Here is a 20,560-nt window from a genome sequence, read left to right as displayed (position 1 = left end):
TTGTATCAAGATTTTTATATATATATATACTGTACAAAAGTTCTTACATTCTTGTACAACCACTAGAATGCATAGCATTTTGGACAAGTCCTTAATCCTAATTTTCCCTGAAATATGACCTGCCAAATCATTTAACAAACAGGAACCCATTCACTGATGGGTGAAAAAGAGTCTACAGTTAAGGATTGGTGCCAAGTAAATCCTCCCTGGCCAGGATATGAACTCGGGCCAAAGCGCTCGCGAAACGCCATGCGAGCGTGTTACCACTTCGCCACAGGGACTGTAAGATGAAGAGATGCCGATATTTCAGTCTGTCCTGGACCATTATCAATTCGATTGTAATAATGATTGTGATCAAGACAATCGACTTGGTAATGGTCCAGGACGGACCGAATCGTCATTTCTTCATCTTCTGGTGTGTGGTTTAGTCATCATATCTTCAGCCATGTTATTGTGACTCATTGTCTGTTTTTTCTTGTTTGATTTAGCATAAGCATTTTGCTTCTTATATTGACTGTGAAGACCTCCACAATACAGGAATTTACTGCACTTTTTCTGTTACCAACAGCATTTATCTCTGTACAATTTTATATCTCTGGCAGAAATGTCATATTTCTGTACTTGAAAAACACTGTAACAAACTAAGTTTTAGAATTCACAATTCACCTCTTCAATTCATGTGGTTTCAGTGGTCTTGTGGAATTTCCATCCAAACCTGCTCTCACTTTGTGTGAGTTTCAGGATTGCTCGTTGTTTGTGCCACATGTCAGCATTCATTCTTTCTGCTCTTCCCATATGATTCTTCTTTGTGACCCTCCCGATAAGGTTAGGGCTTCCTGGGCAACAACCACTTTGCATATTGGTTCTTCTTCGTTGCAGTGATCTAGGTTGTGTGCCAGGTTGGAGGTCCTGGTTGGTGTGTTTGGACCTGAAATTGGAGGTGTTGGTGACCTCCACCTTGGCTTTGTCCTCACCTCCTCTTCCATCCCCCTCTGTGTACAGTTTGCCTGTATTCTGATTCCCCCTTTCCCCCGATCCACCTGTTTATGGCCCCAGAATATCTGAGGGTTTGCAGTTCTTGGCAGCCTTGGTTTCAGGTACATGCTTGCATGGTGCCTGAATCTGGGCATTTTTCCATAGCTCCGCCTCTATCGGAAGGTCAGCCCAGCAACATACTGAGTACTTTGCTGGTTTTGCCTCCTCCTCAGCTCTTCACATCTGGTATTTTAGAAACGTGGCAAGGTGCTTGTGACAAGTCACAAGCTCCTTCTTTTCTGCCGAAGAATGGGATGGTTGGCTTCTGGAGGGGTCCTCTGGTCATTAATGTGTGTGGTTGGTTCAGCTGTTGTGCATCATGTGTTGTATCTGGGAGTGGCTCTCCACCACTTCCTTTGTGCTGCTTCAGTGGATGCCTTATGAGTTACTCCTCTTTCCTTGGTCCCCCTGTTCCAAAGGCTCGTCTTTCTTAGGTCGTTTGCAGTATTATTCAGTCTAACCAGTCTGCAGTCTACCCTCGTGCCGCTGAAGTTAGGAACTATGCTGCTTTGTCGGTGGAGTTCATGAACATGTCCTGGGCTGATATTTGGGTGTCAGGGTTTTGGAGGTCGAACAGGGTCCTAGCAGTCCAGTATCTTGTCAATGTTCCCGGACCTTAGTACCCTCATGTGGCTTTGGGTCATCTCTTTTGACCAGGGGTCTCATCTTGACATGTATCTTGTGAAGCTTCCTCCTCTCTAGTGTGTTCCTATGTTTCCTTCACCGTGGATAGCTAACTTCAGGGAGCCACAAGGGGCTGGCCCCTAGAAAACCAGCATTTAATGTAATGTAACCAATTTCTGGGTGAGCGCCACTGACTCCCTGATCCTCTCCCTCTCTCCCTTCCAGTTCATCAGGTGGATGCCTACATCTACCCTAAAACTGAGGGCTGAGATGCCTGCTGGTGGTGAGCTACCTCCACCTTCCCCACAAATAAGTGGGGGAGGTGGGGCAAATGAGCCTGTACTAGTTCTGAGAAAATTAAATCATTTGTTTACATAATTGGAGAGTTCTTTAGGCAGATTTTGTGTCTTCAGTCTCTTTAGAAGCCAGCAGGGGGTATGTTTTAACTCACTGACTTTGTGGTTGCCTTCTCTGGTGACATGGCAAAAATAAATGTCACATTCCCTGCACCTCTTTGAGTGGGCCAGGTTCTAGTATTGGTCCCCTGTAGCCCTATAGAACAACGCAGCTGACGTGCTCTAGTAGATGGTACCATTTCGCCTGACAGCTGACAGTGGACAGCGCTTCGGATTTGTAGTCCTGAGGTTCCGGGTTCGATTCCCGGTGGAGGTGGAGACAAATGGACAAAAAGTTTCTTTCATCCTAATGCCCCTGTTACCTAGCAGTAAATAGGTACCTGGGAGTTAGACAGCTGCTACGGGTTGCTTCCTGGGGTTGTGTAACAAAAAGAAGGCCTGGTCGAGGATCGGGCCCAGGGACGCTTAGCCCTGAAATCATCTCAAGATAACCTCAAGGTAAGATATCAGTACCGTGTATAGTAGCTTCAAGGAGCCACCAAAAAATGCTCACCCAGAAATTAGCATTTCATTACACTCAAATCTGGTTTTTTCCTTCATGTCAAACAGTTTCCAGTGGTAGAAAACTTATGGAGACGATTTTGGATGGTAAACAACAACAACACCGTAACCAACGTGGCAAAATCCTCATCTAGTGAAGTGTCCGATGACGACGATGGAGACCTGGCCTCTCTCTTGCCGTCATCTGTCCTTCAAGTGAGCTTCACCAAGAGGTTCTTTTGCTTGTAAATTCTTTAAAATTATTATGTAAGAATTTTAAAAATATATATATACTGTATACTGTATATAGAAAATTGTATTTAAAGTTTAGTTAAATAGAGCACAAAGTGTTGATACAGAAACAGCAAGTTAAAAGTAACATTTTTGTTTGTAGATAATAATTTGACTTTTATGACTATTAAATCTAACAGATACTCGAAACTAGACCTAATAAACGAAAAAAGTGGAATGAGTGAGTTCAGGTAACTGAAATTAGGGATGTGAGGGATTTACCGAAGTTTCAACTGATGTCTTAATTGTTAATTGCTAAATGCCTTAGTTGTTAATTTTAATTAAGGTTTATAATTTGGCATAGCAGTAGAGTCTCTAATACATTCTATGCGTGCTTATTTATTTATGGCATCACATGAAGCAGGACCATTCTCCATAATCATTCTCAATCAAAACCACTGTCAAATATCTTCACTATATTGACCATGTTTTGATCATCACACCAAACCATTTCAGTATGGATAATTTTTGAAACAAAATGAATTACACGAGAATAAGGGAAATGGCAGAAGTCTTACTGGCCCATAAGATGCAGCTTCTATTTATATCCTCCCAAATTCATTCATATACATGTCTAACCTATGTTTGAAACAATCATGCAATCCATGTTTGGATTGCAAGCATGGATTGCAAGATTGTACAATTGCAAATTGCAAATGTACAATTGTAAATTGTTACAATTACAATTGCTGGATATTATCCAGCATTTTGTTACATAAATCAACAGCTCTTTTTTTTATTCTCTTTATAAGAGAGGTATCTTATCCCTGGGATTAATCTTGACATTCTTCTCTGTACACATTCAAGTGAATTTATGTCCATTCTATAGCACAGAGATTAAAACTTTGACTGCATACTGGAAATGAGGGCATAACAAGAACTAGATAAAGTTATGGAATTATATTAAATGTCTTATAGCTAACACTTCTAGAAATAAATCCCAGTAGCCCATACAATGTACTATAAAAATAGAAAGAGATGACTACCTTTCCTAGATACACCAATAATAAAAGATAGTGACGCACTCGGATGCAAGATAACGCCAACAATGCTTGCATCACACACAGGAACCAGGAGCAACAACTCATGAATGTTAAGCACACTAAACTCATCATGTTATGCAATGTGGAATAGGAGAACATAGACCCCACACAACCTTTAAATTATGTGAGAAATCTTTAAAGAATTCCGAGAAAGAAAGAGATCTATGGGCGGTTCTAGATAAAAAAGTATCACATGAGGATCACATAAAGAACATTGTGCGAGGAGCCTATGCTACACTTTCTAACTTCAGAATTGCTTTTAAATACATGGATGACGAAATACTGTACTAAAGAAACTGTTCACGACTTTTGTTAGACCAAAGCTGGAATATGCAGCGGTTGTATGGTGCCCATATCTTAAGAAGCACATAAACAAACTGGAAAAGGTGCAAAGACATGCAACTAAATGGATCCCAGAACTGAAGGATAGGAGCTATGAGGAGAGGTTAGAGGCATTAAGTATGCCAAAACTAGAAGATAGAAGAAAAAGAGGCAATATGATCACTACATACAAAATAGTAACAGGAATTGATAAAATTGATAGGGAAGAATTCCTGAGACCTGGAACTTCAAGAGCAAGAGGTCATAGATTTAAACTAACTAAACAAAGCTACAGAAGAAATATAAGAACATTCACTTTTGCAAACAGAGTGGTAGGTAGACAGTTGGAACAGGTTAGGTGAGAGAGTGGTGGAAGCCAAAACCATCAGTAATTTCTAAGCGTTATGTGACAAAGAGTGCTGGGGAGACGGGACACCACGAGCATAGCTCTCATCCTGTAACTACACTTTGATAATTACACTTAGGTAATTATGAGTTAAGAAAATAACATTAAAAGATAATGTATATAGACTCTAGCCATCAGCACCATTCCACCATTGAACAATCAAGGAAAATTTAGTGCTAATTCCTGACTTGCTTAAAAAAATACAAAATTTAAATTGTGACTTAATCCTACATATCCCTGAACTTCCCCCCCTCCCTCCCTGGACCTTTCTCCTGCCACTTTTTACCTTTACTGTATAGTGCACATACTGGTCCTGTGTACCTCTGGTAGATTAGATATGCCTCTTATAGGAAGGTTACTGCATTTACAAATAATGTTTACTATCAACTTGGTGTTTCTCTGTTACATTATGATAACATTTAATATTGTGTTGGTTGGTACTAAATGCCAATGTATGTTTAATTAATATGAGCTTTAAATTTTAGATTTCTACAATTTTTGTACTGTATATTACTTGATAAATTTAGTTGGAATTAGCTACAGTTAGAATTCCATCAAATGCCTTATAATTCTTGATTAAAATTTACTTATTTCAGGCCCTGTTACGTGCGCCACCAGTATTAGATTTTGTCCGCAATTTTGACTACCAGTTCTACCAAAATCTGGTTGAAGTGTTAATTCCTGATGTGCTACGATCTATCCCCTCCAGCCTCACTCAGGCCATCAGAAATTTTGCCAAGAGTCTTGAGTCTTGGTTATCTAGTGCAATGCTCGGCTGCCCATCAGAAGTAGTAAACATTAAGGTAAACTTTAGCACTGTCAAAGATCTTAAATAGATTTTATCACAAGTTGGAGATAGAATTTACCATTTGCCAAGTTCCTAGAACAAGTTCGTACTTAAGTTCCTACTTAAGATGCACTTTTATTGATGGGTTTAACAAATGGGTCAGGGTACACAAGGTAAGATAACCACCAGATACACAAGCCTTAGGTTTATTTCCGTAACACATGCATGTGGTGCAATATAAGTGTGGCAGCCAGAATGGGTGTTAATACAGTGCCTGAACCAATCGCATACAAATATGACAGAGAAGTGGAAAATCAAGAAGTGCAGCAGGGACAGTGGCTATGATGCAGGGCCATAGAACTGGATCTCAATCTCTGTAGATACAATTTGACAACAACAACTATAAATACAAGTTGGACAGCAGCTGGGTTGAACACTATACAGGGTTGTTTACCTGCATACTAGCAGGCACAGCTGCAGGCTGAGTGACAGCTGGAGTGACTACTGTTCTTTCTCTTGATATTCTCCATGTAGAGTGGCAGCAGGTTTTCCCTGGGGATGTTACTCAGACCTGTGATGGGTGTACAGGGACATACTGAACCAACCCTACCTATAAAGAGAAAAGGTGCATAACCATTGTGTTAGTAAAGTCAGTAAGGTTAATCAAGATTAGCTCTACAACTATTGATTAAAAGCTCCACGTGTCTACAGTTTGTCTGATCCACAAGTTCCTCCTTAAAGGCTTCCAACTGGAGCCATGCACAATTACTCGGACACATTCATACTTTGGTGGTATGTACTCGTCTCCATGAGGCTCTTAATGGACCCTGACGTACTGGGTATATAAGGCGACTTATTTCAGGGCTGACACAAAACTTAATCATACCCTGATGCATCCTGCAAACACTGTTCAGTCAACTTTTGTGTACTCACTCCCCTCATTCTTGCACCACTTACCCCAAGCCCTAACTTATATTCCAGTCTCTCACACGCACACTCTTACTGTACTAATATGAATCCTCATATTAGTCCTCTCTCTACATGAGGTGCTCTTTCGCTTTTAGGTACCCATGTTCATCCACAATTTTCTGGGTCTGTAAATGTTCTACAATACCAGATTTTCTAAGCATCTTTAGCTTGATGACAAGAGATCACTAAACTCACATCTCTTAAAGTATTGACTTTAAGAGATAAATTTGGTGTATGGGACATAACTAAAATACTAAGTCAGTATACATAAGTCTAAAATACTTGCAAGTATTTTAGACTTGCTCAAAATGAAGCTTTTTCACCTACCCTTAAACACTATTTACATATCCTTGTTTAATAAATCTGAACATAATGAATGATACCTGCAGGGTTAGCAGGTTTCTCTGGAGAGTGTATGGAAAAAAGTATTAACAAAAATTTGTGCTAAGGATATTTTAGCACAGAATTTTGTTTTATTGTTTTATCTAAATAATTTGTATTATTTCTATATGATTTGTGCATTTCTATATGATTATAATTTATGTGTTTCTTTATCTTTAGTAACAGAATCTGTATTTTACTTCAGGTAACAGCTGTGGCATCACTGGCTCAGACTTTACGGCGCTATACTTCATTAAATCATTTAGCTCAAGCTGCAAGAGCAGTACTCCAAAACTCATCACAAATTTCTCAGATGTTGGCTGATCTTAATCGAGTGGACTTTCACAATGTCCAAGAGCAAGTGAGTGAACAGAAAGTGTTTCATAACTACTGCTTTTCACAGGTTTTTAAAACGATTTGCAACTTTTGGGAGAGGGGCCCCCTCAGTGGCTGCCTGAGCTGAATGCCAGTCCATCCATGTTTTGGGAAGATGCAAAAGGCTTCTGAGGCCCACCCTTGCCTACTGGGAGTCAAGCTCAGACTTTGTCAATCTCTATAAGGCAAGAGGCGATTGGGGGATCAGAGATCAACCTAAAACTAAGAAGAAAAACAAAGTAGAAGCACAACAAGACAAGCAATTGCTTGAAGAAATTTAGATATTCAGTAGTAAGAAGGAAAACAAGCTTTACTGTGGTGTACACACCCTAGCCATGATGCTTCAGACTGCCAGCAGGTGGCAGCCAAGATCACCCAGAGCTTCAGTCAGCCTACCCCCTTCACTCCCTTACCTGGTCACAACATAGGAGATATAGGTCCTCTTTCAGGCCCTTCCTGCTGAAAGTAGTAAGATGCAGTAAGGTGCATCATGGTTAGAATGCTTACATTGCACAACTTAATTTTCTTCAAGCCAATGCTTGTTTTTGTGTGCTTATACCTTCTGGTGTTTCTTTTCTGAAATTTGGGTTTGGTTTCTTAATCCCTAAGCTCCCCCGGCCTCAAAGCCAGATTCTGGTCCTGGCTCTTGGTAGGCAAGGGTGGGTCTCAGACCTGGTGCATCTTCCTAAGGCTTGGCTGTACCACCACTTAGTTTAGAGGGCTACTGATCCCCAGAAAAGAGCATTTCATTGCATTCAAAGCTTAAATTTGTAACACATTTGTGACACGGGAGTCATTAAGTGTGTGTTTGTGGGGGTATGTAATTAGCCGTGCATGTCTAGCATACCCAGGAGACACCTTCACTGATGTACAGCACTGAGGAATGTGCTCTTTAGTGAGTTTTGAGTTACATTTGCCCAAAACTGCCTTAACACTGGAAACCTGGTTTCCACTGTTTTATGGATTCTGACTAAATATTTGAATTTGGACAATGGTAAATATATTTTAGAAACAATGTGTACCTTCATACTGTTATAGATAAAGGAAAGAGACAAGCAGAGATATAATGTTTCCCTTGACATAGATTTAATATTCACGATGATCACAATATTTTATCGTCTTTCTCCTAGGCATCATGGGTTTGTCAGTGTGATGTTGGATTGGTGGATCGGCTAGAAGAAGATTTTAAGTCAACACTCCAACAGCAAAACAGCCTTGAGCAATGGGCTGAATGGTTACAAGCTGTTGTTTCACAAGTCCTTCGACCTCATGAAGGAAAAGTGGACTTCCCAAAGCAAGCTCGGCAGTTTCTTTTGAAGTGGTCATTTTACAGGTTAATATCCAATACTGTATTTCTGAAATTGCAGACACCTTTTCCCCATCTCGTCCCACCACCTAACCACAATTCTCTTCTACAGATTTATTTCTGAAACCTCCCCCAACACTCATCCAATTTCAGGTCACCATATCAATGACCTGCAGCCCAACATTCTGCAACTACTCAGAGTTTTAAATGCTATACTGTATATGTAAATGATTACTAATTCTGCCACTTATTTCAACAGTGTATTTCCATAAATAGGAACAAACCGTGCAAAAATAAAATCTCATTACCAAAAACAATGCTAAAGACTGTCTTATGGGCAACTACCTCAGCTCCCCATCTCTCTCTCTACAACCAGCTTCTTTAACAATACAGTATGGGGTATCTATAATACAATCACTGAAAACTAAAACAGGCAGTCAAACTGAAATACTGTGCCATATCTGATACTGTATATAAAAATTCATATGTAATAAAATTTACCTTAGGGCTACTAATACTAGTGGCCTCGACAAGGACAGTAAGCTGGCGGCTTGTCAAAGGTCCCCCCCCCCATTTGCCCTGATGATCTTTTCTAGCTATATTTTAAAACCCAGCAGAGTTTTGCCGTTTACAGCTTCGGCAGGAAGGCGGTTCCACAAGTTTACAACCATATGGGTGAAAAAGCATCTCCTGTTTTCTGTGACTTGTGCTACATTTGTTTCCTTGTGACTTGTTGAGCTTGAACCCATTGTTCCTCGTTTGTGCTACATCTGACCTTTTGAAGAAACTCTCCAGATCGACAGCATCCAAATTGTTTAGTACAGTATTTTGAAGGTTTCTATGAGATCCGCCCTGTTTTGCCTGGTCTGCAGTGTTGTTAGCCCAGTGGCTCTCAACCGTTCCTGATACGTGAGATGACTAAGCTCTGGTATGATTTTTGTTGCCCGGTGTTGCACTTTCTCCAGAGCAGCTATGTCTTTCTGAAGATGAGGTCTCCATGCCTGGATTCAATAATCCAGGTGCATCCTGGATTATTGTGCATCCTGGATTATTGTGCATCCTGGATTATTGTGCATCCTGGATTATTGCACATATACACAGCACCAGCCATAACATTACTCAACAAAATAAATGGAATGGCATAGCATTACTTCCTCACCAGAATTTCAAGCCTTTCCTGAGAGCTTTAAAAAGCCAGGATAACTCCAGTACAAAAAATTATTGTTTTCTTTAAATATTAACAACTATAACTTTTTATCTAATCTACCAATGTTTCCTAAAATATTTGAAAAAGTAATATGCAAGAGCTCAACTTTCATCTGTTGAAACAAGATATTTTAAATCCATGCTAATTTAAGTACATAACCCTTAAGGATTCTAATGAATTAATTCTGAAAATGCAAGACATGATATACACTGCAAATTCAAAAATAAAAATTCCAGAACTCAGCCTCCCCTCCACCCCCCCTACATAGGTCACAGACTGCTTAGAATACATATATGACACTATTTATCTGAAATAAACAAGCCTTGGAACAAGAGGGCAAGGACACCCGGTCAACAAACAGTGTGTTACAAGGAGCAGATTGGGCGCCGTACAAATAACAGTGAACAGCCACAATTAGACACAACAAATGGCCTGGTCGAGGACCGGGCCGCGGGGACACTAAAAAGCCCCGAAATCATCTCAAGATAACCTCAAGAAATGATGCACCTGCCAGCTAAATGAACCCAGAATAAATAGCCAACAGTATGAGAAAATCACTAGGGGTCTTGAGGAGGAGTCAAACCCACTCACTTGGGACCCTCAGCCTCCTTCCGTTCCTCCTACTCTCAGTTATCCTCGGAAGATTTCTAGTGATTTGCTCATGGATACATCACGTTAATGTGACTTCATTGTGCAGCCAACACTATATTTTATTTTGTATTATTGTACTGTGCTGTCATACTACAGTAGCCCTGTCTGTATTTAACCACTAAACTACGCAATGCGCCTACAGGTGCTCGATGGGGGGGGGGGGGGGCGTTGCACACCCCCCATCGAGCGCCTGTAGGATCTTATATTTTTTAGTGAATGGCTCAAAACTCCCGAGTGTGTGGTGGTCTGAACAGCTGGGGCTGAACAGACCACCTCGGACACATGCTGAGTCAGCACCTCTTTTTTGCCAGACTTCCCTGCCCTATAGCGGGCAAAATATGCCACTTACGATTTTTTTTATTAGTTTTTTCTGTGATCGGGGAACACAAATTAACAGGTTTAGAAGGGTTTTTTTATGCACCTGTGGGTGACAGTGGTCAAATAGCCCTTAGCAACACAAGGGTTAATACAGTATTTAACAACTATATTAATATTTGTCAACTATACAGCACTTTATTTTCCAGTTCGATGGTGATTCGTGACCTTACCCTACGCAGTGCAGCTTCTTTTGGATCCTTCCATCTGATTAGACTCCTGTATGATGAATACATGTTCTACTTGGTAGAGCATCGGGTAGCATCCTCCTTAGGCCTCACTCCAATTGCTGTCATATCTCAGGTTAGTGATTTTTTATGACTATACTGTTTTACATGTATATTTATATATTTACAATCAACACTTTATAATACTTTTTCTGGAGGGAGCCCCTTCAGCTCCCCAGAGCTTACTAGGTTGATATGCTAATGTTAGACGTTGGCATTAGTCATGTGTATGAAGTTCTGTGGGCCTACCAGGGGCTACAGGCCAGAACCTGGCCCCCTCAGAGAGGCATGGGGAGCAATGGCGTATAGACACCCCCGTATGGTTGGAAGAATTCTATGTCTGCCATCGACCGGGTCAGGCACCCAGAAAGGTAAGCATCCCAAAACAAACCCCTATTCTGGTGAAAATATTGTTACCTAAAGCTGAACAAGTGGATAGAACTCCCCTAAAAGAAACGAGCATGACATCACACGTCGCCGCGCCGCTGTCTGCGCAACTTTCCCCTTCCCTGGGAGGGGAAAGGGAGAGCCCCAGACACCCCACGCTATCCACCCGTCAGTTCTTAGGCTGATGCTAGAGACTACGATCGTGTGCTCTGGCTCCAATGTTTTTCTTAAGTGTCATAGTTTCAGCACTGTGCTTTGAGTGTGTTGCCTGTCTTCTAAGGGTGCGAGAGCCAAGAGTTATTCTCCAGTACTCGGGCTACATGCGCCTAGGGTTCCCTTCCCTAGATGCCCTATAAGTACTGCCCTTGGAGCTTGGGGTTACCTTCCACAAGTTCCTTGGGTCCTGCCTCTGCTGGGCTGTTTTACTGCTTGGTTTTTCGGCCGTCCTTTGGGTACTTTGGTGTTTTGTCTCACTTGTTTACCTTAGGGTAAGAGGCAGTTTGCACTGGTACGGGGCACAGGGGGGCTGCGCAGCTTGTTTTCACCGATTATAGCGGCCAGCTCTGTTCCTCTAGGGTACGCTGTCCTCTTGCGGGGTTTTCTTTTTCTTTTTGCCTTGTGGGGGAGATCTGCCCTGCTTATCGCCCACTTGTGCTTGACCTATTACGGTTCTTCTCTGGTGGTGCCCCCTGCTAGGTCCCTGTGAGTGTACACGTCCCTGGGGTTCAGCTTTAGTGAGTTTGCTTGGTAGTTTTGGGTGCCGGTTAACAGTACCCTGCCTGGGGTTACCTGGGTGCGAGTCTCGTTAAGCACTCGGGGCCCTGGGAATCCCCTCGGGGGTGCATGAGTCCGATGGATGTGACCCCGGAGTCCTTCCCCCCTCGCTTTGTGCGAATTTGAGGGTTGTACGATCCCCTTGTCTCAGGGTGAACCTCACTGTTTTTGCCTCCGTCACGTTGCCTGTTGGGTCGGTGACACTTTCGACCCTGAGTCTTGTGAGTTCTGTGAAGTTTTTCGGCTTCTCACATCCATCCTTCTGTGGTGCGGGCAGCCTTTGTGGCTTACCTCCTGTGTGACCCAGATTGTGCCTCGGTGATGGATCCATCTTTTTTCAGGTTTGGGACTTCGTTCCCTTTCTGGGTCCGTTACGAGGTTCCGGAGTCGTCCTGGCTGGCGGACTGTCCTGTCTTTGCCTTGGAGGTTTGACATTCCTTCTGCCGTACCAGCATGCTTGAGTGGCGCGAGGCTGCAACGGTAGTTCAGGTTTTCCTGGGGGAGCGACCTGGAGCATCTCAATGAGTGCTTGCTCTTGCCCTTCCCCTGGGATGTGGGCGTAGTGCAGCTCCATGTGCAGATTCCCTCCCTTACGACTGTGCAGGTTGCTGAGGACATGTGCGTCCATGGCATTTTGACTTCGGCCTTGCATTTCTTTTTCCTCCTGGAGCTGTCTTCCGACTGGCTGGAGGAGGATGTGGGGGCCATCCCTGGGTCCGGTGCCTTGGGCTCGGCAGCCCGCATGTTGGCTGTCTTGCTAAAGCTGTTTGCGCCGATCCTGCAGGATACGGTTTTCCTGTTCTATGCTTCCCGATTCGCGTGTTGGCAGGTGGTGCTTGCCTCCTCCCTGGAATCGGCCTGGACCCTGACTCTTAGGATGTCTTCACCTTTTTGTCCTCTGCTTTTTGAGGATTCTGCCGTGGCACAGTATATACAGGCTGCTTCGGGTATTTGTCGACCTATGTCTGACTTGTTGGTTCTCTGGGGGTCCGGGGGGGGTCCTTCCCATAGGGGTCGTGGTAGGCCACAGGTGCCAGGTTCGGGTTCGATCCCGCCTTCGTCTGGTCGCCACGGTGGTCGCTATGTGCGAGGTTCTGGGTCTCGTAAGGGGCAGCAGCCCTTTCGCGGTTCGCCCCATTGACGGGGCGATGGGAGGGGAGGCTTGCGCTGTTCGCTCACGCTTGGTCCCATGATTTGTGGGCATTTCAGGTTGCTTCTCTTTCCTGCAGTAACGTTGGATGGCCCTTCCTCCTTCGGGAAGTTCGGGGCTGGCGGGGCAGGCCTCTTCCCCTGTGCTCTGTCAAGTCATCTTGGAGTGGGTTCGCTTGGGCGTGGTCGAAACGACGATGTCCCTCAGATGGGTTCCCGTCTGTTCCCAGTACAGAAATGGGACTTTGCGGACCTGCGGTTCATGCTGGACTTGTTCCGTCTGAACCCATGGGTTCATTGCCCCCTCCTTTTGGATGACTATGCTGCCCCAGGTTCGGCTCCTGTTGGAGCCGAGCGCTTGGATGGTGTCCCTGGACCTCCGGGACGCTTATTGGTTTGTCCCGATTCATCTGGGGTTCAGGGACTGGCTCAGGTTTGTTGTGGGGCGTTGGGGTTACCGCTTTCGTTGTCTCCCATTCGGGTTGAACCTGGCACCTCGCGTGTTCACACGCCTTACACGGGTTGTCGTGGCCCGTCTGCATCTCCTAGGTGCTCGGGTGTTGGCCTACCTCGACGACTGGTTTGGGCTCCCAGTCAGTCCAGTTGTCAACTAGCCAGGGATTTGGTTCTTTCCCAGCTCACTGGGTTCGGGTGCTTGGTGAACTGGAGGAAGTCCCATCTGGTTCCCTCCCAGGTTCGAACGTGGTTGGGTCTTGTGTGGAACTCTCGGACCGCTTCCTTGTCTCTCCCTCCAGAGTCTCCTGCGGCAGCGGTCCTGCATGTGCCTGTTTCTGGTGGGCTCCCAGGTCACCCGGCGGTTGCTCGAGGGTTTGTGCGGGAGCCTGAACTTCGTGATGATGGTCTACCCGCCGGGAGCGGGTTTGGCTTCGTCGGCTGTTCTGATTCCTTCGGGGATGTCCCTTCCATCAATCTCGCGATGGCTGGGTTCAGACCCCGGGGGCCTTGTGTTGGCTGCTGCGCCGCCGGCTTCCTCTCAGGTTTTTCGGGGTTCAGTGCCTTGGCGCTTACCCGACCCCACGCTTGATGTGTTCACGGACGCTTCATCTCTCGGCTGGAGCTTTGTGACCAGTGCTCACCAGGCTGGTCAGGGATGGTGGGATCCGTCCTTCCGTCGAGCCGACAGCACAGTGCGGGAGTTCGCAGTGGCGTGGTTTGCTCTTCGGAGGATTCGGGTCACCCGCGGATCGACAATCCGACTCCATTCAGACTGCTCCCCGGTGGTTCATTGTCTGAACCGAGAGGGTTGGATGCGGTCCTTGGTTCGGTGCTGGTCACTTTGAGTGACTCGTCTGCTGAGTTCTTGGGGTTTGGCTCTCCTGGCAGTTCACTTGAAAGGAGTGTTCAACATCTTGGCCGACGGCCTGTCTCGTTTCGTTCCCTCTCCACAGAATGGACGGTCAACGCCGACTCCTTAAGTTGGCTTTGCCAAACGTTTGGTCGCCCCGAGGTGGACCTCTTCGCATCGGCATGGTTGTGGCGCCTTCCCCTGTATGTGGCACCCTTTCCCGGCTGCTAGGCCGTCAGGGTCGATGCCTTTCGGCAGGACTGATTGAGGTGGGGGTTCCTGTACTTCTTTCCCTCGGTTCAGCTGTTGCTCCAGGTCCTGTCTCGCTTGGGGACTTACCAGGGAAGAGTTGTCCTCTTGGCCCTGTAGTGGCCGGCCCAGCCGTGGTTTCAGGTGCTGCTTCCTCGGTGTCCGAACCCGGAGGTTTTCCCACGGCTCCGCCTCGTCCAGCAGATTGGACCGGAATGTCACGTGGCTGGTTTGATCTTCTCCTCGAGTCCTCGCGTGTGGTATTTTTGACTCAAGTTTATCATCATTTCTGTGGTGATCAGGGGGCTTCCTTTTTAGTGTTCCACTTGGGCTTCGTCTCGGTGGCATTACTGTATGAGGTTTCCTGGCGGTCCTTCTGTTTCTCCTTGCATCTTCATCGTTGTACTTTGCTTTCTGTTAGGGTGGTGTTGTCCTTTCTCTCTTGGCTGTTCCAGGACCATAACCTTATGCCTAACACTGTCGCCTTGTATCGTGTGGCGCTAGCGGAGCCGCTTCAGCTTGCTTTTAGTATTGATGTTACTTCTGCGATGTTTCGCAAGCTGTCTCGTGCGTTGTTTCACCTCCGGCCTGCTCATGCGCCGCCTGAGCCGTCCTGGACAGAGTGCTCTCTTTTCTTTCTTCTCCTCGGTTTGTTGTGGCCCCTTCGGTTCAGGATTGTTTCTCCAAAGCTCTTTTTCTGTTGGCATTGGCCTCTGGGGGTCGAGTTGGGGAGCTTCATGCTCTCTTCCGGTGCAGGGGTTTCTGCTCTTTCGGTCTTCGTGATGGTTTTGTCCGTCTGCAGCCGTCTCCTTCTTTTCTGGTGAAGAATGAGTCTGCTGCTTTCCAGAGGGGTCCCTGGGTTGTGGATGCTTGGTTAGGCTGTGGGTGCATCATGTTTTGTGTCCGGTTGCAGCTCTTCGCTGTTATTTGCGCGCCACGGCTTCTGTGTCCGGGGACACGCTTTGGGTTGATCCGGTTTCCCTTCTTCCCTGTTTGTGGGTGCGGGTCTCCCAGGTCGTCCGCAGAGTTATTAAGGCTAACCAGCCTGCGGTTTATCCCTGTGCCCATGACGTTCGTAAGTTCGCTGCTCTAGCTGCCGTCTTTGGCAACATGTCCTGGGCTGACATTCTGGCACAGGGATTTTGGCGGTCAAACAGGGTCCTGGCTGCCTGTTACCTCGTGAACCAGTTGGGCCTGTGTCATTTTGGGTCGGCAGTTGTAGCCAGTTGTCTCGACTTCGAGTTGAGGAGTGAGCAGCGACTGCCTCCAGGGTAAGTCCCTATTATACTTTTCCTCTGTGGGTTGTTAGCTCCGGGGAGCCGAAGGGGTTTTCCCCAGAAAACCTGCGTTGAATGTAATGAAACGCCATTCTCAGGGTGAGACCCGGAGGCTCCACCGGCATCCCTCCCTTTCTCCGGTCGGCGGTTTCTCACGTGTTTTGACATCCAGCTTCAGAACTGACGGGTGGGTAGCCGGCGGGGGGGTCTGGGGCTCCTCCTTCCCCCTCCCGGGGAGGGGGGGGGGAGATGCGCAGACAGCGGCGCGGCGACGTCTGACGTCATGCTCATTTGCTCGTTTCTTTTAGAGAAGTTCTATCCACTTGTTCGGCTTTTGGTAGCAATATTTTCACCAGAATAGGGGTTTGTTTTGGGATACTTACCTTTCTGGGTGTCTGACCCAGTCGATGGCAAACATAGAATGCTTCCAACAACACGGGGGTGTCTATAGGCCATTGCTCTCCATGCCTCTCTGAGGGAGGCCAGGTTCTGGCCTGTGGTCCCCGGTAGGCCCACAGAACTCCATACACATGACTGATGCCAAAGTCTAACATTAGCATATCAGTCTAGTAAGCTCCGGGGAGCCTCCGGGTCTCACCCAGAAAATGGCGTTTCATTACATTCAACGCTGGTTATTTATGTTCCTGGAAAATGGCATGTTATATAAAAAGGTGCTACAGTACATAACCTGAATAACATTTGGGAATAATAGGGTTACATTCTCAAACATGACAAAGGTGTACAATTTTTCTCAGGTTTTGAGTTAATCTGATACCTATTCTACCTTTGCCATATTAAGTATTTGGGTGTTGGTTGTTGGTAGGCCCGTATTAGTCTGAGAGACCTGTTACAAGCTAAAGCCTTTGCTGTACCAGCTCTGAAGCTCCGGAAACCTTCTAAGAAGCCAGTCAGAAAGGGGGATTTCATTACATTCAGTGTTTTATTATTATTATTATTTTGAGAATGTGCAGAGGGAATACACCTGATTCAGCAGTGTAAGGGGTAAACTATTCTATAATAATGCTAGTTGATCATATTTGCAGTGTTGGAATAGTACAGAAACACTGTAATGTCTGCTTATTCTCACAACTTTGAATGTAAATAAAAATTTAAAAATATTCAACCACGTTATATTTAACAACTATTGGGTATTTAATGCTCAATTTTTCTAGTTTATCTTCCAATTAATATACATTTTCTTGTATTTGTAGGGTTTAGGAGGCAATAAGGCTAACGAGTCCAACAACTACGTGGTATATAATGGTGACAGCACGACCCACCACAGGTCTGAAGAAGGTATTCTCCCGGCATTCAAGCGACTTAAATATGAAACTTAGTAATTGTCTGACAACAGTGGCAGATTAGGACAAGAGCTACATGTAGTATTGCTGTGTCATGTACGTAAGTTTTTCATGTATATTTTTGGATAAAAGTATTGTAATCAAAATTGTAGAAGACTGGTATATCCTCTACATAATATATTCTTTTCTAAGTGCTTCATTATAAACACTGAATTTCAGAAGAAGCTAATGCAAATAATAAACACAAAATATATGTTAAAGGAAGGCAAGAAATATGCTGATGAGAATATAAATGTGTATCTAGTCAGTATTACCGGGATTGTGACAGTTTGAGTCTTCACATTAAAGAGCAAAGCATGAAGTGCAAACTGGATGATATCATTTCACTCATTCAGGCTGTTATATTAATGCTTATCAAATCTACTCCTCTATAAGAATCTGCGAATGCCATATTGATCACGAAAATTAATGATCTAGTCTTCGGCAATATAGGAAAAAAAATTGCATTCAAACAAAATTCTAACAAGCTATTTTCAAGAAATTTATAATAAATTGTACACAATGTGATTATAAATGCAATTTGTCTGCATTGGGTCCATATTATATATATATATATATATATCAGTAGATATTTATGTAGAAACATTCTTTGTGCCAGAGAACTGTAGTACTGAAGTGAGCGTTGGGCTGGGAGTGCGCATACTACAGTCTGCTGTTACTAAACATTTGACACATAAGTAACAGGACATGAAACATTTGAGTGCTTTTATATAACTTATGTCAATAGTATCCTGCACTCCAGGGAAGATTTTCTGTTAGTTGTTTCAGAGATGTTGTGCATTTCTATTTTTATACAAAAGGAACAACTGATACACAGTGGAATGGTGCTGGTGACCATTACTGTTAGTTTTCTCTATACCAGATTAGGGCTAAGACGCAACACTTGCCTGTAGGTGAAGTAAGCTCACATCTGAAGAAGTGAGTGTGCCAGCATTTTATCTTAGGTTAGATCTTGACAAAGTCTGTTAACATTGATGTTTGCCATGTCCATGAAATGAATTACGGCGGTACAAGCGTACGAGATCATATATATATATATATATTGATGAAATGTTGAAGACATGCTAGATGGATGTGTTGTGTCTGCCTACCCTGAAACTGAAACCTCCGAGCCAAACCTCTCCTGCAGGTAAACTGGACAGCAGGAAGGACATAGCCCGCTCACCAGGCAAACTGGCATTCTTCCTGTGTGTTGTTGCTTTGCTCAATGTCTCCATCCAGTGTGTTAGCCTTTGGAGGAAGTGCAGCAGGACACCTCCTGAGCTCAGTTAGGAAATGAGTAATATCTTTTCTTTTTATTTTAATTATCTATTGATGGAATGATGTAATTGTGTAGTTGAAAATTTGGTCAAGTTATGTTACGTACACTGTATTGGAAGTGTTGGAGAGACGTGTACTAGACAGTATTATAGTCATGTGGTTTGTAGCTTGGTGGCTAGGACAGAACAAGAGACACTTGTGTGCATCAGGGCACTGATGATTACCCCATTGACATGGGTGTATTCGTGTGTTGTGTAGCACCGCGTGGCTTCCAAAGTCCCATGGTCTGTCCTTGCCTGTCAGAGTAAGGTGCCATTTTCATTATTTGCATTGGATATTTTGGGGTAAAATCTTGGGTGTTACTCATCATTTCTGTGTGGGGGGGACAGTATATATAAATTTTCTTCACATCAACAGTATTTTCCCACTTAATAAAACTTGATAGAAAATACCTGCTTAGTAGAATTTATTAAGATCATGTTAAGATTCTATTCCTCAATTTGTTCATTTTTTCAACTCTCACTGCCTATTAAAACTTCCATTGCTGTTTCAGAATGCAAACCCAAATTAAGCCTTGCCTTTTGGACATATCCAGGTACTGATAGCTTCATCCACAAGTGTAATGATGACTAATGCCCATTTACAGTACTTCTGTGTTGAATGTGATACTCTGTCGTAGGTTTGCCAAGCCTTTTGTTAATATATAAACTGTCTCAGATGATAAGGTCTGTGGACCAAGATTATAGATGTTTTTGTGTGCCTACTTCTGGAAATTACTCAACTTACAGCTAAGTCAACTACAGCTTGCCAATTAACACGTGTGATCTTAAAACTGTAATCCCAAAAACTTGTGTGTGTGTGTGCGCCTGTCTCCTCTGCACTGTTTGATACCCACGAGTGACTTGCTGGTACAAATATTATTCATAATCAAGTTCACAACCAACAAGTGGTCACAATTTGCTTTTTGTATGATAATATTAAGTAGTATATGTATTGATTGATGATTTGTGATAATTTATTATTATTTTTATTATGTGTGTGTAGGGATGTGATGACAACATTTTCAGTCATTTGTGAATAACATATGACTGACAAGTTATCCCTACATACGGTGTCATTTATTTAATGGCTGATTAATTTGCAGTCAGTCATTGACAATGATCTTATCAATTGTTCTATGTAAATGTTTAGTAAGTCTGTAATTTGTGTTAGTGTGGGGCAAAGTTGCAAATTTTGATAACCCATTCTTTGTTTAAATTAATTTTATTTTTAATGGTAGTACTTAAACTTGCGTGAAATGTTCAGGATACTTTATTAATAGTCTATCCTTAATTAATTTTAAATATTGCCTGGTTGATTATATTCATCATGAAGTGCAACTTTGCTTCATCCTTGTTTATGTTCAGTGTGACAGGCAAAAGAAACTAACAGGATTAACACTTAAGAAAAAACATCAACACCAGGATACGGATATTTGGAGGTCACACTGGCAGTGCAGTGGTCTTGGTGTGATAACTGCCTCACTGTTATAATGGGCTAAGTAAAGATCAGGCTTTCTCATTTAGTTTTTCTCAGGTGTTTTACAAGAGCCATTATAGACCATTGCTAAGCAGGTGACCCCAATTGACCCTGTTGTGTTGCTGATCATATGTTTCAGTGTAGTTCAGAATGAGTAAAAGATAATATGTTTTGTATGTTTGTTTTGTATAATGTATGATTAAACATGGAAATATTTTAGCTTTTATTTATTTTTCCTAAAAAAATAAAAACTTAAGTTTAGAATATCTATGAAAAAATTAACTGTATAGTGTAATAATTAAGAGGTGTAAATGTAAAAAATACTACTCAACTGCTCAGGGTGAAAAGCAGTAATAAACATGAAATGCAGTACGGTGGAGCACTG

General features: G+C 43.6%; 1 protein-coding gene across 3 annotated transcripts in view; it reads left to right on the top strand.

Moving 5' to 3' along the window:
• Positions 1-20,394, top strand: part of LOC123759301 (DNA-binding protein RFX2) — a 236,900-nt gene extending 216,506 nt beyond the window's left edge. For all 3 annotated transcript variants that reach the window (XM_069335036.1, XM_069335037.1, XM_069335038.1), the window contains 6 exons: positions 2,625-2,771; positions 5,213-5,419; positions 6,959-7,114; positions 8,259-8,461; positions 10,817-10,970; positions 17,248-20,394. In XM_069335036.1, the coding sequence (XP_069191137.1) occupies positions 2,625-2,771; positions 5,213-5,419; positions 6,959-7,114; positions 8,259-8,461; positions 10,817-10,970; positions 17,248-17,373 (993 nt within the window). In that variant the 3' untranslated portion in view covers positions 17,374-20,394. The remainder of the gene's footprint in view (positions 1-2,624; positions 2,772-5,212; positions 5,420-6,958; positions 7,115-8,258; positions 8,462-10,816; positions 10,971-17,247) is intronic.
• The last annotated feature ends 166 nt before the right edge of the window (positions 20,395-20,560 follow it).

The sequence above is a fragment of the Procambarus clarkii genome, chromosome 32 (assembly GCF_040958095.1).
Source record: "Procambarus clarkii isolate CNS0578487 chromosome 32, FALCON_Pclarkii_2.0, whole genome shotgun sequence".
Taxonomy (NCBI): Eukaryota; Metazoa; Arthropoda; class Malacostraca; order Decapoda; family Cambaridae; genus Procambarus; species Procambarus clarkii.
Note: the sequence above shows the minus strand (reverse complement) of the source record. Positions and strands in the feature narration are given on the sequence as shown.